Source organism: Nothoprocta perdicaria, unplaced genomic scaffold, assembly GCF_003342845.1.
Source record: "Nothoprocta perdicaria isolate Ctin4 unplaced genomic scaffold, notPer1 scaffold_8, whole genome shotgun sequence".
Lineage (NCBI taxonomy): Eukaryota > Metazoa > Chordata > Aves > Tinamiformes > Tinamidae > Nothoprocta > Nothoprocta perdicaria.
The window spans coordinates 7894984-7909597 of NW_020456087.1; the positions used below are offsets into that span (position 1 = coordinate 7894984).

The following is a 14614-nucleotide window of genomic DNA, read 5'->3' on the forward strand; positions in this document are numbered from 1 at the left end:
TGTGCACCTTTACTCTGTGGAATTTGCATGTTGAAATTTATCACAACCTGTATTACTTAAAGGCAAGTTTAGGAGAATTCAGGCCTACCAAGCTTAATGCACAATTTGCCAGAGGTAATGCCCTACAGAGTCCATTGTAGGTGTATAAATACATCTGATTTTTTTGTTTTGAGGGATCCTATCTGAGGAAATGTGCAAAAATGGTTTATATTTCTGTAAAGGGCATCATAATTGCCACCTTATCTCTCTASTGTTTCCAGTTTTTTCAGTCACTCTTCTAGTTTGTGTGTTTTGAGAGTGAAGAAACCCAGAAAGCTCTATGTGGTTCCAAACATCAAATAAGACTATTTGCATTAGCTGTGGGCATAAACCTTAGGTCTTCGGTTCTGCAGCAGATTATTCTTTCTGACAGACATAATCAATTTTTTTGTGTGTTTCTGGATGAAACTGCAGGCCAATTAGCATGTGATAGGCATTTTGGTGCAATCGCTGCAGTGGAATCCACAGACACAACCCATGGGCTTACTGTGGTCTTGATACATATGAATCAGGCATTGCTTGTTTTCCTTTCAAGTCTTTCTGTGCTTTGGACATGTTAAAAGGTCAACTCTATTCTAAGCAAAAGGATGAGAAGAGATAGAAAGTCTCCTTTTCTCGGGAAAAATGCATGTTCCCTCCTTCAAAGGAATGTCRCTGCAGAAGGCAACTGGATGCATTGGCACAGGGAATCTCAAGAGGGTAGTTGGTAACTCCCTGGGGTGGTAAAGGTACAAGAGCACTGGAGGAGCTGAGGCATCATATCTTATTGCTGTCACTCCAAGAATAGCAATTATTATTGCTTTGACCCACTTGTGYATTTTTTCCTCATGTTTTGTAATGAGGTCTAATACCCTGATGCTATTCTCTCAAGATGAGTGAATTTGAGGTGCTTAAAGATTAGTTGACAYCTACAGTATTTGTAAAAGTAGAGGGACTCTGAAATCTCACCTCTAATTTACCACTTGAATTTGTCTCGCTGTTCAGCTTTAAGTCAATCTGTCACCCTTTCAGAAGGAGAGGGAACTCTAGGAGAAAAACTGGGTGCTGTTATCTCAGACTATCTATTGTAAATAGTTTTATACTGTGGCTGTTGCATTCTTCTTTTTTTCTTCTTTTTTTCTTTTTTTTTTTTTTTCCATTTTCTCTCCCCAGAGTCCATCTCACCTCTCTACTAATCCTTTGGAAGCAGCAGAGGTGATGGGATGAACCATGAGGAACTTAAATTATTTTATGTAGTTTTTGGCTTTGTTCTGGAATCTTGGACCTGGAAACTCACTCACCATTATTTCCTTCCTGGTGCTGGTTGTTGGCAGTCACTCTCTCTCACCTCAGAGAACGTCAAGTGGAGCACATAGGGCAGCTCTTTGTAAAGTCCATTGGCTACTTTTGCCACCCTTGTCAGGTTTTACAACCCAAGGAACTTCCCCCATCTGCTTGGACTTGTTCCAGTCTGAGATTTTTTAGAAGAGGGCAGCGTTAGGCAGCCTGCCAGCCTTCACAGAGTGCTCTAAAGCTTCCTTTAAATTCGCTGCTAGAGCAGTTCTGGTGTCACTGTTCAGCTGTAACAGCCGAAACTCAATCCTGTCACCCCTAGGGGGTACTTAAGCAAAAAGTGTAAAAATAGAAGAAAAAGGCATCCTTGCTTACTGCTGCTTCGGTTCATGAGAGAACTGACAGCCTGTGCACAGCGCAGCGAGAAGAACCGGGCAAATGTGTATTTAAAAAAAAAAATACTGTGATTTTAGGTAGTGTGTGTGTGCCTATAGATGGAAGTCTTGTGACAGGAGGAGGGCGTACAGTRTAAGCTCCTGCCCTTTTTTCCTTTTCCCATTTTCTCCCTCTTTGCCCACGCCGCTCGGTCGGATGATTAGCTGAGGTATTCTTTTGACCCACTTTGGTTGACCCTGCTTTTAGCAGGGGAGAAATCCTCTGGTTAAGCCTGCCAACCTTAAGTTGCATCCTTAACTGCAAACCAAGCCAGTTTAAGAAATGTACTTCACTGTATACAGACAGACTAGGCAGAGACCCCTATTAAGTTCCATGACAAGTGGGTTTCAGAGCAGAGCAGAATAAGCTCTGCTTCTAAAGCAGGAACTCTACAGGGAACCAGTTCAGATGGGAGAATCTGAACTCAAATGTCTTGGTTTTYGGTTTGTGCTACTGTATGAATGTGAGTCAGACCGAGCAGAAGTTAGCTCTTACTTTATTAGATCTAATGGTGACTGGATATGTTGGAAGCAGGTAGTGCTTGCAAGCTCCCTGTAAATATGCCAACCACTGTATGCTGGTAATACGTTGTTGGTATTTCTTTTGGATTGAAAGGATCGGTGTCTATATAGGCTGATTTACTATGCCRTATGGACCAGTAACTGACACTTCAAGGTGAAATGTTAGTGTGCTATCAAGCACTGTGCAATGTGTGCCGGCTTAAATCTTGGCTTTAGAGCAGTGRCTCTCAGCACTGAATAAGTTGTGATGCTATTTAATTACTGCTATCCTTTAAAACATTATATACTAATCTGTCACAGGCTTGCTTTTAATAAATGTCGCTGTTAATTAGCGTGGAGTAGAGTTGTAACCCTCTAATAGGCTTAAATACACATATTAAAAATACTGAAGAGGTCYCTTCCATTTTAAAATGAACATAAATGTTAAATAATATACTGCACATATAGCTTTGGTAAAATAAAATGTGTACCCATTTATTAGGGGTTTGTGCTATATCACTATATCGCTGCTTTTACCCAGATGGTGTTCAATTGCATATGGCTTAATTCCTCACATCATCTTTATATTTAACAGCTAAGAACAAGTTTGCTTGAAATAAAGGTGGGGAAATGCAGGCAGAATTAAAAGATGGCCTGGCAGAGAAATGGCTTAATGTGTTATTTTATTTAAGATATTATAGTAGAATATTTCAAAGGAAATTTTAACTACTTGTTTTTCCTCCTTTTGGCAGGGGAAGATGGCAAATGACTTTTGTAGAGAATGTTTGTTTTTGTTTTCTTTTTAAAGTCCTGTCCTGTTTCATTTGGGGTGCAGTAAAAACAAAACACAACGTCAAGCAGAAGTTGTAAGTCCAGAAATAAATAAAATAAAAGCATCAGTCACTTCTATCACTGGGGAACTTTCTTCATCTAAGCACATATGAACAATTGATCCTTGTAGTCATATATAGCAGTAAACATTAATAACTTAACAGTCTGAAGTCAGTGCTGAAGATATGGAGCATTATTGAAAGATGGAGTCGAGCAGGTGGCACTTTAATATGTTCAGTGTCATGGTTGACTCTAAAGACTAGTAGAATGAAATTACTTGAGGTTCTAAAGATTTAAAAAGCGAACTCATTTTGCTGCACTAAGGAAATGCTACTGATCAGGCTTTCTGTGTCCCTTTTTTCTAGGCTAGAAAATATTAACCCTGAAGAAAATGACATGGTAAGCCATTCTCTGAGGAGATTTCTTGATGTCAGTCTTATATCTTAGAGGCTTAAGTTCAATTGAGTGGGTTTCAAGAACTAAGATGTGGGAAAAAGAAGAATTGACACACTAATAATGTACATCTTTGCTGCAATATGAAAATTCAATAACTTCACTCAGTCAATTTACAATTCACATGTGCCTATTAATTAAAACCCTATATTAAATAAAATATATTAAAACTTCATGTCTGACTAACATATAATGCTGTTGGTAGACATTACAGGAATTACTGAACAGAATAAACAATGCAGACACTGGCATAGATATACTGAAGAATGGAGCTATAATTCTGAATCGAATACACAGGACCAAAGAACGTAAAAAGAAAATAGTAGCTGAAGAAATGAATGCAGTGATAGAGCAACGTGATGCTGCTTTGTCTCAAGTAAGTCTCTACGAGTATATAATCGCTCAATATAGAATTTCTTTTTTCTTCTTTTTCCTTTTCCCTTTTGGCAAGTGGCTGTTGATTGAGCTATCCTTTCTGYGTGATAGGAATGCCCATTAAAATATTTTAAATATATTTCACAAGCAGGTTTTTGTTTTTTGCACACAATCACTGTCTGCCTTTTTGAAAGCAAATAGCTTTAAGTATACTGAACAAAGCAAAAAGCTACAAAGGGCTCTGTTTTGCAGGATGTCCTAGTTCTGTAAAGCATTGGACTACAGCAAACTGGATCTCAAGGAGTTGCAAAGGGTTAAAATTATAAGTGGCAGAAATATGCATTAAAGGGAGATAAGACTGCATGCAGCAAACTAAACAGTTCTTCTCTTGGTTACTTTATGTTCAGGAAGTGAAAATCGGCATGTGAGCCTTGATTTTCAGTGTGCCATGCCTCTGCTACATGGGCTACTAGAAGCTGAAGGCCTTTTGCTACTCAGATCACYGATTCCCTTAACTTTATTTTCCCAGGAGAATACTCTTCTCATTCTCATCATTGAGAGAGTCTCCTTGGTGCTTCTGTCCCACAGCAGAGTTCTTCTGAGGTTCTCTTCACAGTTTTCTTTCTTCCTGATTTTGCCTTCTGAAAAAAATGGATTTAACTACATAGTAATGAGCTGTAGGAAGAAGCAGAGTGGACAGGGAATATAGAACTTGATTTAGACTGGGTGAGACTCCTTATGCGTCCATCCCAGGCAAGAAGTTTCATCTGTCTGTTGCTTCAAAATAGAAAATACAAATCTCCCCTCAATGTAAATATCCAAGATTGCCCACACCCCAAAAAAATTGTGTTAAATTTAAATTCTGGTTGAATTTATATTGTGTCAAGAAGTCACCTGGTAAAAGAATCCYCTTTTCACACCCTGAAATTTTTACCTTTTTGCAATCATCGTTTTTATGATCAATCCTCCTTTCACCTTTTTTGCTTGGTACTGAAAATAGTTAACGCATTTAACGACTGCAAAGAGTGTTAATGTTAAAACTTCATCTTTTCACACTGCTCTTTCTTTTGTTTTTTATAATAATGATAACCATTCTAGTTACTGGTGAACATCCAACAGTCCTGCCAAAAGTTATTGCTCTTTATTTGAAAATTTTGACCAAATTTCTTCTTTGAACAGGACACTTGAAAATTGGGCTGCTTGTAAGAGAAAAGCTTTCAGCAAAGGAGAAGGGTCTTTTGATATATTCGAGTTTTATCATTTTTTTGCTTCAGTGTCGAAGTATATTTTCAGACATACTTGGACCATAAAAGTTTGCTAAGTTTCTGAATATTGTTGTGGGCATTATATGTATATTTTAATTGGGTTTATTTTTAAGCTATCCACTTACAGCGTAGTTTAAAGACATATGTGTAGAAGTTGTTTTTTCCAAGTAATTGGTATGGAAATTGATAAAAGATCAATGTTTTATATAATGGTTCTAATGCCACAGCCAGCATAGCCACTTTTAGTGTCAAAAAATGCACAGATGGTGTCAAGTAACAATGTCAAGATAGAGTTAAAAATAAATGAATAAAGTATTAACCTCCTCCCACTCCCCCTCAAATAAGATTTCTTTTATCAGCATTTGGTATTACGTTGGACTGCTCTGATTGATACTRATTGTAAAATGTAATTATTTTAAACTAATTATTAATAGTGGGACCCTATCGAGCTTGCATTGTGTTTCCATAACTGTGATGCTTTCATGGCTGTGGCTATTGAATCCATAAAACAGATCCTTGGAACTGAAGCTACCATTTCAACCTGCATTTCTCACAGGATGATTCCTTGGGAATTCGTACCATGCTTGAATTATTAGTAGTCTTTTGTTAACATTGCAATAGCAGTAGTTATTACAGCGCTAACAGCAAGAACAATAGGAGAGGGATTCCTACGTTAGACCACAAAGGGGCTGGATATAATTCAGGGGATGTATATGCTTAGCATAACAAATGTAAATTATTAGAAGTTCCATCCAAGGCAGCCTCAGGTATTCATAACATTTGCAAGTTAAAATCTTTCTCTTTTCATGGGAGGTGACATCAAATAATGAGGGGGCCTTGGTAAGAATAGGGTGAGACAAAGCTGAAGTGGAGTACTCCATAAGAGGCTGTTGCTGACTCTGGAGAATGGCATTTTAGAAGTTCAGAGGTCACGGGGCAGTGGAAGCTAAATGCTTCATGATGCATTTTGTAAAAACTGATTCTGCTAGCTCTTGTACAGTGCTGGGACAGCAATTCTGTTCGGGTGGCCCACAGAGGCAACGCTCTTGTRGAATTGATTATGTGGTAAAGAAGGGCTTGTACGGAGTGCGTTCRTCTGTTAGCTTACGGTTTTCTTTACAGTAACCTGGTAGTTGGCAGTTAAGCACAATGAATACAGCTAGCACTCAGGTTTAGGGGTGTACCTTGTAGGATTTTATGGGTTTTTTTTTTTTTGCTATAAACAATAATACAGAATTCTTTACAGCTCTAACTCGGCTAACTCTAGAGCTACAACTCTTTTTATTATACTTGAAAAGATAAAAAGCACTGTCCATATCCATGAAATGTATGAATAAGTTCTTTCTGATACTAAGTCCCTCTACATCTTTTTTGGTATTTGACTTGTGAATATCGTGTCTTATTTGGAGCAGCTCAAGGCACTATTATCACTGTACTGAGCTGCACATGTGTATGTAATCTTAGATCATCCACTACATTGCTGAGCAAATATGCAAACTACTTTTTGTATGTGTGAAAACAAATAAAATGGTATAAACTCAAATATTTGATACTACTTTTAGTATGTATTTTCAAGTGAATAGAAAACAAACAACTAAAGCATGGCTAAACATTGACATCCATCTTCTCCTGTACCAACTCCCTTAAAAAAACAAACTCAACTGTTTGGTTATATTTGCCAAGATATATTTGTTAGTGAACAGATATTGTGCTATACTGGGGAACTTGTTTCTGTTTTATGACTGATCTCTGAAGAGGAAGCAGAGTAAGAAATTGACTGTCATGAGAAATAAAAACTCAGCTTATTGTCTGTATTATTAAGTTTTGTCTTAATGAGGGGAGGGAAAAAAAAATAAAAACTCTTCCAGTGAATTGTAATACTGTTCTGTCTGCTCAAAAGTRTTCCTTGCTTGAGCAAAGGAATGCTGAGCAAAATGTTTGTCAAATTAGTGAGATTGAAAACGAGAGATTAAATAGGGCCATAGCTGCATTATGTGATCTTCATAACATACTTGAAAGARGATGGTTTCCAGCAGGAGGCAATGCAGTGCAATGGCTCAATCAGGCAACCGCCCATCACACCTTACGGACAGGAATGTTAATATGATTAAAGGGTTGGCAGCCAAAACTGGAGACTTGAGTAAGTCGTTGAAATAACTTTTCTACTATATTAGTAAAGAAAGTGACCCTTTAATTGGTACAGTTTGAAGGAAGTGATTTTAAAGAAACTAAATAGTAGCATGGCTTATAGTTCACAGGGTTCAAATGTTCGATATGTTTTCAGCCCTGTTTTTAAATTTGTAGATGTTTTGTAATTGGTAAGTCTGTTACTTTACAAAATTTTAAATATTAAAGGTGTAGATTGCTTTTCCAAAGAAAAGCACTGTTTCTGTGGCCAGTGAAGTGTCACCTCTAATACCCTGATCTTGAAGCAATAACATAACTGGCAAGCAAACCTGGTTTTACAGCTTTGAATAGTTTGATCACATCCTGCTGTGCAGGAACATGCATATGACTGTTCATGTACAATTTGGCATGCACCCAGTTGCTCATCTGAAGCAAGTTTAAGTACTTTTCTCCATTTGAGGCACTGTTTGGCAGCAAGCAGCAATTTATCRTTGCTGAAAACAAAGACAAGAAGCATTATGCTTGACTGCCCATCATTATTGGTTTCGACTAATGACTAATAACTGATAAATGTCAGCAGTCACAGCAAGCCAGCCTCTTGCTAACTTTCTTTTTAGCTGCTCAAGAATTTTCCCTCTGTGGACACCAAATAAGGTGAAGAGCCTTCTTGTAATTCCAGAACATTAAGGCCTTCTCCACGTGAGTGAACGGGCCTTACTAAAGTAATAAACCCAGAAGCTGTATAAACTGTAAAAATAAGGAAAATATGTATATATAAAAAAAGTTACTTWCAAATCTCAAATCAGTTCCAGGGGAATACTGCAGCAAAGGTTGCAAAGCTGCTTGACTGCTTTATCTTGCTTATCTTTATCAGCCCAAATCATGGTTTGGAATATTATTTTTCAATGATCACTTGAATTAGCCTGTCAGTTTTAAACTCTGTGCTTTTGATTCCCTTTGATACATCCTGGCTAATGAATGAGACTGAGTTCTTGTTTGGCAAGAACACGTTTGACACTGTCCAAGCTGCTCKGCTTGATGCCTTCCCTACAACCTTTTCCCTTGCCTCTAATGTTCAGGAAAGACTGGAGAAGAGGGGAGAGGTATATATGCCTTATAATGTCACRTTTTATTCTCTGAGTATGTATATAAAAGTAATCCTTGCAAAGTTTGACTCAATCCCTGTTTTAGGATGCCCATGTTACACTAAGGCAATTAAATCACAGAATCACAGAATATTCAAGGTTGGAAGGGACCTCTAGAGATCATCTAGTCCAACCTTCCTGCTCAAGCAGGCAAAATCCATGTTTACATTGCTGCTTCTTTGCATAGGTTAAATGATTCTTGTTCAGTACAGAATTTTCAGAAATGATGAGCAGAACCAGTGAGTTTGTGGCTGAAAGACTTGCATAAAACTTTCGGTATCAATATTGAGAGGATAGAAAAGATTTAGTATCTCACAAAAGGCAAGGCTCATTTGTACTAGCCACCACTATTCTTCCATAGATAAACTCCTACTTGAGTAGAAAAATGGTAGTAATTCTTACTTTGTAAAATATTTGATATGCCCTAACTCCTAACCGCCAGTATATATATTTTACCAAGAATATGGACATTTTCCAGGGAAAAGCCCAGTTAAATATCTGACTATGTTCTGACTATATGGATAGTTTTTTCTTTTTTCTGAACCAAGAGTTATAGTCCTCTAGGGTCTAATAGTAAGGAAATTAGCTGAACTCTTACTAACTTGCTTTGGGTGTCCTGTGTAGAATGTTTCCTGAAAGAGTAACAGCTATTCAGACTTTCAGCGTGGTGTTCTATGATTTTATTGATATTGCTTATAATCAATTTCTCAAAAAATAAAGCAAGCCAAGGAGGGATAGGATATTCAGGCAGCATGGTAAGAGCCAAAACTAGGGATTTGGGGACAACTCTATGTGTAATGTCACTTGGTCTGTTGCCTTGGTGTAGCAGAAGTTGATTTCTTTGTGGATGGGTATTTTTTGGTAGTGAATGAAACTCCCTGTGATTTTACTACAGTCAGAATTTCACTTGTGAAACACAGTAGCTTGTGGCTCATTTCTCGATTTGACAGAAGGCTTTGGCTGCATGAAGTGCAGTGGGGTTTTTTATTAGTTTGTTTTTAAATCAGCTGGTAGGTTGGGAGTGGAGAATGTGGAGGAAACTGCCTTATGGAGCTCTAATGCTTAACTTTTACGTTTAGTCTTTGAATGTTAAATATGAGTAAATATGTAAATGTGAATGCAGTGTTCCCTTGAAAATAGGGATTACACTTTGTCATCTTGAACTTCAGAAAAGTTTTTTAATTGATGCAACATTTTCTGTATTTTACTGCCACAAGGTATTGGCTGAATGACACCCTGCGATGCYTTATTGTTTGCAATGTTAAATGACCTGTTCTTGTGCAAACTGTGTAGTGCAGAATTCAGAAAATACGTGTCTGCATCATATTTGAGGGCATGATCAAGTCCTGTGTCTTTAACTGTAAGCTCTAATGAGTATCCTGTAGAACATTCATCTTCTCCTTACTTCCTAGAAACTCCTCACCCCTTTCAAAATGACAGTAAACTTGTATGCAAGCTTGYTTGATTAATTGCTATTTGACCCATCTATCATGGTGCTAAGCTCTGGGTTCACGCAGCTTAAATTTCCAAACCAATTTCTAGAATTAATTTAAATATTTAATGTCAAAACTCTGGGATGAAAGAGAGAAAAAATGTTTTGTATGCTTATTGATGGTCTCTTTAAGTAACAACAACCTGTAGAGGAAATTTCCAATGCGATACAAGCAGCAGAATTCAAACAGTATTCACTGGAAAGAGGAGATAGTCATTGTGTATTCAATAACTTCTGTAGGTGCTGGAATTATTTAGAAGTATTTAAAGTTTGCAGGGTGCATAATGCTTCACAGTTTGAAGTCAAGTATTGAATGCTGAACAGGTTCTGGTTTGCTTACACTTGAGTAAAATGCCTCTGATTTTTCTCAAGAATTAAAATAAGTATCTATATATTTTTCATATTTAAAAGATTTCTTCGACAGCTGCCTAAGAAATYTTTCTGCAAAAATACTCTGTTACTCTGGATGCTCACATAGATTTAGGTTAAGATTGTCTTTGATAAGTGATGAAAAGAAATTGTTTGGATTTTATTTATCTGTAGTGTAGGGTCAGGAAGGGTTCCTGGGTCTGACCTGTGTGTTCATTCTCCTTGCTCATGCCACTTAACAGTTCCTGAACATTCACAATTGCAGCTTTATAATTGGAAATGTTGCTGGGTCAGCATTAGCAAGAACTGTGAACAAATGGGAGTGGTTCTGGAATATGAAACAGTTAATTCTCAACACCTGACATCCACATTTATACATTTCAGGGTGGGTTTTGTTTTCTTTGGACGGGCCGATGGACTAAATGCCCGTTTTTGTTGGAGTGCAGTGGGCGTGCGCCCGAGCTGCATCTCCGAGTTTGTTTTAATCAAAAAGCAGTCCTGTGCCGTCTTTCAGAGCACCCTCCGTGTTGTAAACCAAAGCACAGAAAATGAATTCACTGCAAACTGCATCCGCATGCAAATGGAGCCACTAATGTCATCACACCATAGGTCTCCATAGCACCTGAAGTTTAAATACTGCCAATCTGGCAGCACAAGTAGCATGTAAATTGCCTTTTTATTGAAAATTATGAAATTGATTGACAATTGYAGATAAATGATGAGCCTTTCTTAATTGTAAATATAGAAAGGAAAAATAAATCCGTATAATTCAGGAAAATATTTAGTGCTAATTACATTAAAGCTCTGCCAGTCTATTAGGGAAAATGTAAAAATTAGAATTCTTCTCCTTGGTTTACCAAAGAAGAAAAAAGTGTGGCTGMAGAATAGTGTTAATAAGTATTTTAATCGAAGTTCTGCTTCAGTTCCTGATGAGCTATCAATTATGCTGAGAATTACTTATTTCTTAGTTAGCTGCAACCCCCTTGCTGAATATTACTGAAATTTATGCATTAAAAAATAAATAAATAAAGGGAGAAGTTGTGTTCAGGGCAGAAGTGAACACCTCCCTCTCTGTGAGTTTGCCACCTTCGTCTTCTGCAGTTTTGAGACAAAGCTTTCTTTCTCAATCTATGGGCATTTTCTCAGCCTTGTTGCTGAGGTCACATTAAAACCAGCCTTGAAAATCTCGCTGGGAAACTAAAAGCGTCCAGTACCAGCCTCACAGGAAAAACACCAACATCTTTGTTAATCCYGTGTACAAAATAGTGATATCAATCTAGTTTTCACTGTGGGGCTCGCTGGCAGCTGTGCGTTTCATAACATATTCTCTTTATGTCGTGTGTGTTGTCTTCTATGGTATCCAGACGTCTCCCAGCAGTAGTCATGCATTTACCCGTTGTGTTTGTTTTGGCAGCCAGTCCCCTCACTTTGCTTTCAGGAGATGTCATAACATTCTTCTGTCTTTCTGTTTTTCTTAAAATTTCTCTGCTTTGGGTGTCCTTCTCTCTACTCAAGGGATGGAAGTTTTGAGATGAATGAAGACGTTGTTGGTAAATGCACATGTCAAGGATATACTGCAGGYAGCCAGCTGAGTTTAGATTTAAGTTAAATTTAGATTTAAGATTCTGCATCTCAGATATCGGAAAACTTTTAGATGGCTGTTAATTCAATCAACTGATTTCACTGTAACATTTATAGTTACTTGCTCCATTTTAACATTTACATGCAGGTGGTTAAAACACTGGGATTAATACTCTTTAAAGGTGGTTGTGATCTCTAGTGAGAGCTGCTAGAGCAGTAGCTACTCTATCCGAGCTTCCTCAAACAGTTTGTTGGTTGCATGAAGAAAAGAGCACTACTGTTGATTCCGTGCATTTATTCCAAACTATTTTCCTATCCCTATCATATCTGCAGAGTTTTCATGTGCTTAGTAAGCTGTTTAACTTTGTCATATCCTCTCACATTTAAATTGGATTTTGTTATATACTATAGATATTTGGGGAACAGTGATTACTCAATAAAAAATTCAGGAACTGTCCCTGAAGCATCTGTTGGCTCAAATGAGAGTATGGTATTTATTAGGGCAAACAGTGTATACTACAAGAATACCTGTGATGCTATGATTACAGTAACTGAACAACACAATAGCCCGTGGTTTCTGTGTAGTCATCCCACTTCGTGTGTAGTCATCCCGTTTCATGTACCAGAAATATTCTTGTCTGTTTGCATGTGGTTTTTGAGACAATTCACTGATGCTTACTTACAAACCAGCTCATCAGAATGACAGATTGTTTCCCAATTTAGTTTTTCTTGTCAACTAATATTTACACTTCCTAAAAGTTTGCACTTTCTAAAACCATTTCTCTGCCTACAGCTGAATACCTTGCACATACCTGAGTCACTTATTGTGACTGTAATGACTCATTTCATAATATTGCAGCTTTTTGTGCTACCAAATCGCACAAAAATTAACAGTGGAGTTGGGACATGCAAAGCTGCATGACAAAATAATGCATAGACAAGTAYGTGGGGGTTTCTTTGACTTTGAAAATAAAGTATAGATGCTGAGACATTTAGTAAAAGAAGGTCAAAATWGTACTTGGCTATGCAGCTGGTCACATTGACTTCAGTAGGATCCTTCTTGGAAGTAAAGTACTTGCTAGTGAGTCAGTGTATAACTAGTTATGGGTAGTAAGTAGAATACTTCAATGCTGGCTGTCTTCCAAGTACTGTACTGATACATGCTCTACTTTGAGCACAAATTTATTCCTATATCTTTTTCTTTCTTTATGTATTTGAGTGTTATTAAGATTTTTGGGCTTAGTTACTCTGAATTGTTTTCTCTTCTGAAGTTCCTACTCAGAAATTTTACCCTGAATATGTTTCTTGGAATTGCTGCAATGCACTGAAAGTAAAATCGGTCCTATTTTAAGTATTACTATACTTTAAAAACCTTTATTCAGTGATTTAAATTTAGCTAGCAAAGATTTACTTTTTTTTCATTAGTTTTAAAAGAGAATCTTGGCTCTGTAATGGTTTTTCTTCTCTTAGAAGTATTCATTTCCAGTACTTTTGAAATCTTCCATTTTCCATGTTTTCCAGTTGCTGAATTGTTTGGAGGCTATTGGTAATTTCTTTCGTTTTCAGTATAGTACACTGTTTCCTGAACTATATGAAGGTCACTGTACTGTGCTGGTTTCTTACATTTCTACAACTCTACAGTGGGAAATTAGCTCAAGACAGTAAAGTGTGAGCAAGCACACTATCCTATTACCTTGCATACTACTTATTAGCTTACATGCTTAGTTTATACATTATTTATTAGAATTATAGGCATGAAATTAGAAAACTGAATGAATAATGTGACTTCCATGTAAAACAGAACTCGCTTATTTATATATGGGAGAAGTTCAGGGRAAAAAAAAAAAGCACTTTATGACTGATTGAATGCATTTTTTGCTTAATTTCAGACCTAGCGTAGTCTCATAAGTAAATGTTTGACTCCAGGTTATTGGGTTTATGTTCTGATTAGAAACAACTCTGAAGAATATAGCAGAGGTGAGGTGCTAGGGGGAGATGCAGCAGAGAAATTAAAGATAAGAAAGACTCCAATTAAAGAAATAGTATTTTATAAGCAATGCATTAAGTGCTCACTTATTCTAGCTTCATTTGATGTTTTGCCAAGTAGCATTCCTTTTTGTTTTGAGTAGGATCTGAGAGTTGCCCAGGTTTTGAGTGTCTAAAGTATGTGCAAGCTGTATGAGAACACTCTACTGAGTCTAAAACAGTTAAACGTATCTGTAAAACCTTAGATCTCAAAGAGTTCAGCGTCATTGAATGTGACTAATTGTATTGGGTAAAGAGGAAACATTGTAAAGAATTTCATAACAAAGTACAAAACTTCAGAAGTTTGAAAGAGAACAAATTTAGAAATAATATGCCCTCTACTCAGAGGTTATGCTCTGCATGAGAAATTAGAAAGTTGTGCGCTTTTTAAAATAGGCAGATGATTTTAGTCATCTTTAGTCTTTAGTCATCTGTTTAGATCTCTCTGCTGTAACTCTGCTTTGGTAGATGGATGGCATGTTTAAAGGGAAGCACATGCATAAATTCTGAGAAGGACAGAGGTCTAGTTTAAGTCCTAAGACTTGATTTTTCTGTAGTATTTAAGAATACTCATACTCCTCCCAAATATGGAATTTTCATAGGTATTAATTTTCTTCAAGAATCCATTGAGTGTGATTGTGTTTCTGTGACTTTATACATCTTTCCTGCATCTTAAAGTAATGAAATTTGAAAGTTCAGTGTATC

General features: G+C 37.0%; 1 protein-coding gene across 6 annotated transcripts in view; it reads left to right on the forward strand.

Annotated features, from left to right (window-relative positions):
• The window catches only part of MIPOL1 (mirror-image polydactyly 1), a 168358-nt gene that overhangs the window by 58907 nt on the left and 94837 nt on the right, over nucleotides 1-14614 (forward strand). For all 6 annotated transcript variants that reach the window (XM_026051823.1, XM_026051824.1, XM_026051822.1 and 3 more), the window contains 2 exons: nucleotides 3443-3476; nucleotides 3736-3906. In XM_026051823.1, coding sequence (XP_025907608.1) covers nucleotides 3443-3476; nucleotides 3736-3906 — 205 coding nt within the window. The remainder of the gene's footprint in view (nucleotides 1-3442; nucleotides 3477-3735; nucleotides 3907-14614) is intronic.